The sequence below is a fragment of the Stegastes partitus genome, unplaced genomic scaffold (assembly GCF_000690725.1).
Source record: "Stegastes partitus isolate 25-593 unplaced genomic scaffold, Stegastes_partitus-1.0.2 Scaffold839, whole genome shotgun sequence".
Lineage (NCBI taxonomy): Eukaryota > Metazoa > Chordata > Actinopteri > Pomacentridae > Stegastes > Stegastes partitus.
This window is the reverse complement of record NW_007578570.1, coordinates 268931-273031: the sequence shown is the minus strand read 5'-3', so window position 1 is coordinate 273031 and position 4101 is coordinate 268931. Positions and strand designations below refer to the sequence as shown.

The 4101-nt window shown below is 45.3% G+C and overlaps 1 protein-coding gene across 2 annotated transcripts in view; it reads left to right on the top strand.

The window, feature by feature from the left end:
* The window catches only part of akr1a1b (aldo-keto reductase family 1, member A1b (aldehyde reductase)), a 7241-nt gene extending 3147 nt beyond the window's left edge, over positions 1-4094 (top strand). For both annotated transcript variants that reach the window (XM_008292863.1, XM_008292862.1), the window contains exons 2-9: positions 915-1010; positions 1947-2066; positions 2246-2397; positions 2623-2818; positions 2899-3098; positions 3238-3310; positions 3472-3558; positions 3788-4094. In XM_008292863.1, the coding sequence (XP_008291085.1) occupies positions 930-1010; positions 1947-2066; positions 2246-2397; positions 2623-2818; positions 2899-3098; positions 3238-3310; positions 3472-3558; positions 3788-3853 (975 nt within the window). In that variant the 5' untranslated portion in view covers positions 915-929 and the 3' untranslated portion in view covers positions 3854-4094. The remainder of the gene's footprint in view (positions 1-914; positions 1011-1946; positions 2067-2245; positions 2398-2622; positions 2819-2898; positions 3099-3237; positions 3311-3471; positions 3559-3787) is intronic.
* The last annotated feature ends 7 nt before the right edge of the window (positions 4095-4101 follow it).

The following is a 4101-nucleotide window of genomic DNA, read 5'->3' as shown; positions in this document are numbered from 1 at the left end:
AAACGTGAACATTCATGTGTATAAGTCCCGTTAGCGAGGCTAACACCACTGCTGCACACAATCACCTCATGCAAACAGAGAAGATAACGGCACACACTGACCGTCACGTTTCCTTTGTCTCACTACAAACTGAGTTTCTGAATATCTTCAACCTTGAGCGAGTTTCCAAAAGCATATTTTCAGTAAAACTGCACTTATGTGAACAAAAGGCCAAAAACACAGAGGAAAAAAATGCTTAAAAAAACAAACCCTGTAAGGCTTCAGAGCATCAACAAGATCAGTGTACTGACCACGTTTAGGAAATGCAAGTCAGCAGCCCTCCCTTTTCCTTCGGTGCTTCCTCTCAGGTTTTGCTTACTGTCGTGTTAAATCCACTTCCTCACGACTCTGAGCGAACAGTTTGGGGATTCTCATCAGTCACGCTGCGCTCTCCACCCACTCATACAAACTCTGTGTTTATGTACATCAACGTTTTAATCAGAAAGAATGTCCTTCCACAATGCAGAACCTGGTTTATGTGTGACGTGTTTCCATCCCTGATTGTTTTTAAAGGGAAACCACACCGTGCTCAGCTTGTTATGATGATTCCTCAGGCCTCCATCCTTCTATGTATTTGCTTCATTTGTTTGTCCAGTTGAGCTTCACCAACGCTTAAGTTGAGCTTTCTGTTTCTGCGGATACTTTACGGTCAGTTCCTCCCCCAACCACAGTGACTCACAGGTTTGCATCTTGTGGCCGTTTTGCTGCATTCGCCTTCATGTCTTTGCTTTAGTTTGTGAAAGAGAAACTCTCTTGTGTTGCATTCTAATAGTTTTAAAAGGCTTTTAAGAGAGCCACATGAAATTCTTGCTGCTGCAGCTTTAAACAAGCCGAGCCTCCCTCACTGAACCGAGCTCTGCTTGTCCTTTTTAAAGGTGCTTCTGAGAGGCATGAATGACTTTGCAGTTCTCAACACGGGCCGCAAGATGCCCCTCCTCGGACTGGGGACTTGGAAGAGCGAGCCAGGAAAGGTAGGCCGCACTTCCATCATCTGTTTGAGACTTCCTCCAAAGAAATCAGTTTCTTAAATAAGTTAAAAACAAACAACAACAACAACACAGGGTCCAGCCATCCGTTTCCTTCACGGTTTCCATTTTCTTTGTACTTGATCAAAATACAGAAACACATCTGCAACATTTCTGCTCTAATCAATATTTTTTATGGATCAAATAACTGTGTGCAATCAGACGTGAGCAGCCGTCACTTATCACCAGACTCTGCAGCGCTCTGGGCTCTGGGGTGTGTTTGTACAGCGTACAGTGGAGCTGTAATGTTTTCCGATTATGACGTCCATCAGCAGGCTAAAGGTCTAAAAACACGTTGGCTGTAAAATCGTCGTTTGTCCCCATTTCTTCCAGTGTTGGTACCATCTTTGAAAGAACATTAAATATATTGATTCCAGGTTTTTTAATTTTTGTAAAAGAAATAATCAGAGAACTTCAACTTTAGTTTTTTTCTTTTTGATGATTTCTGGCATTTTAGATATATTTAAGTTCTCTCTGCTTCTAGCCACGGCTGTGCTGTTTCCATTGATGTGCAGGACTTTATATCCCAGTGAAAAATAAGCACACAGTGAGGAAAAAAGTGACAAGGAATTAAAAATAAAAGACCCCAAAACAGCTTTGGGGTTTAGAGGGTCAATGTGGTTCACTGCCGCAAAGTGGACAAAAAAAAAAAAGATGCCTCTTCATACATTTCACAAAGGTTAATGTCTCTGTTTAATATCATTTAAACACCATCAGGGTGTGTGAACGAGAGGCAGAAAGCACCACGTTCACTCGGTGAGATCCAGATTTATTGCCACCTGTCCTCAATATTGAATGTGTACCCAGTGAAGCTAATTTCCCATGCCTGCAGTTAGCTTTTTAATATTACCTGCTGTGCTACCCTCCCTTCTCCCTTTACAGGTGAAACAAGCAGTTGTTTGGGCGCTGGAGGCTGGTTATCGCCACATCGACTGTGCAGCCATCTACGGCAACGAGGTGGAAATCGGAGAAGCCCTGCAGGAGACGCTTGGCCCCGACAAGGTGAAATGCCTTCAGTAAATTCCAGTAAAATGTTTTCTATCCACTCATGCATAACTCAGTCATCAGCTCGATGTTAAGATTCAGACTTCACTGTCCAGCCTGGACTTTGTCTCTGTTGCCCTGAAATGTCTCGTGTTCACTAAAAAACTCAAAAAAATCCTACCTGACATGTCGTCCAGCCCCTGAGACGAGAGGACGTCTTCATCACATCCAAGCTGTGGAACACCCGGCATCAACCGGAGGACGTGGAGCCGTCCCTCCTGAAGACCCTGAAGGACTTGAAGCTGGAGTACCTGGACCTCTACCTCATCCACTGGCCCTACGCCTTTCAGTGAGCTCAACCTCCACCGAGGTCTAATGACAAGATGATTCACTCGTTAACCTGAGAAACAAACACTTTTTTTCTTGAGTTAACGAGCTGATTAAAAAGCTCGGTAGTTAGCTTAAAAACGTGATTTTAAAAGTGTTTAAAAAATATTTAAAAGGTTTTTTTTTTCCATGCTTGGTAGACCTGAGAATGAGGATAGTCCACAAACCCACTGTTTTTGTTCCGTAGACGAGGAGATGTTCCTTTCCCCAAGAAGGAGGATGGAACCTTGTTGTACGATGACACGGACTACAAGCTGACCTGGGCTGCCATGGAGAAGCTGGTGGAGAAGGGCCTGGTCCGATCCATCGGCCTGTCCAACTTCAACAGCAAGCAGATTGACGACATCCTGTCGGTCGCCAGCATTAAACCAACGGTTCTGCAGGTACGGGATGTTCGTGATGACGCCAGAAGCAGGGAGGAGGTCTGAAGTGACGCAGGTGTTTCTGTGCATGTGTCGGGCAGGTGGAGAGTCACCCCTACTTAGCGCAGGTGGAGCTGCTGGCCCACTGTCGGGAGCGAGGCCTGGTGCTGACGGCCTACAGTCCACTAGGGTCTCCTGACCGGGCCTGGAAAGACCCGGACGAGCCCGTTCTGCTTCAGGAGCCTGTGATCGCTGCCCTCGCGGAGAAATTTAAGAAGTCTCCTGCTCAGATCATCTTGAGGTGGTTTTACTCTTCATGCTGTCTGTGACCTTTATAAAGATTATATTTCTTTAGCTCTTTCTTACTAAACTGTGCTCCGTTGGGGCGAAGAAACTCTCCAGCGGCTTCACATATCAACACAAACCTCTCGTATTTCCAGGTGGCAGACACAACGAGGAGTGGTAACGATCCCCAAGAGCGTGACACAATCTCGTATCAAAGAGAACATTCAGGTGAAGTGAAGGTTTTAGTCGCAGCGATTCACAGCATCTCATGAATGTTCAGTGAATTAGAAAGTGTGCAGGTTTGTTTGTGGTTCAGTCTAGTTTTGAAGTTGTAACGTGAGGGTCGGGGCTTGGCCGTGGAGCGTTAATGTGTTTTTGTTTGTTGTCAGGTGTTTGACTTCACCCTTGAAGCGGAGGAAATGAAAAGCATCACGGCACTGAACAGAGGGTGGCGCTACATTGTGCCAATGATTGAAGTAAGTGGGCTTCGTGTACTTCCTGTCGTGCTTTGTACTGAGGATGTGATATTTTAAGGTTCTGGTCCTGTCTGACCTGTCGAGCTGAGCTTATAGAACAATGTGTCTGATTTTAATGGAGGTAGTTTTCTGCCTGAAGCTTGATTTAGCCTGAAATGAAAATCAGCTTATCGGGTGAACATGTTATAAAAAGCAGTCGGTAAAATATGTCGACGTTTCCATCTTGCAGGTGGAAGGAAAGCGTGTTCCCAGGGATGCAGGACATCCTTACTACCCGTTCAACGAGCCATACTGACGGCTCACCAAACACCCTGAATTTGTGCCTTCAACAGCCCCATCAACACGACTTCACCCGCTCGCACCGCCGATAAATGTTCCTGGATCCTGCCATCGCAGTTTGTCTTTAGCTTTGGTTGAATCCTGCACTTATTATTAGAACATTTCAAGTTCCTCTTGGTGATGGAGACTGGAAAACCCTGGTGTGACTGTATACATGCTGTACGTGTTATTTTTTAAATAAACATTTTGTTACTTCCCTCGCAG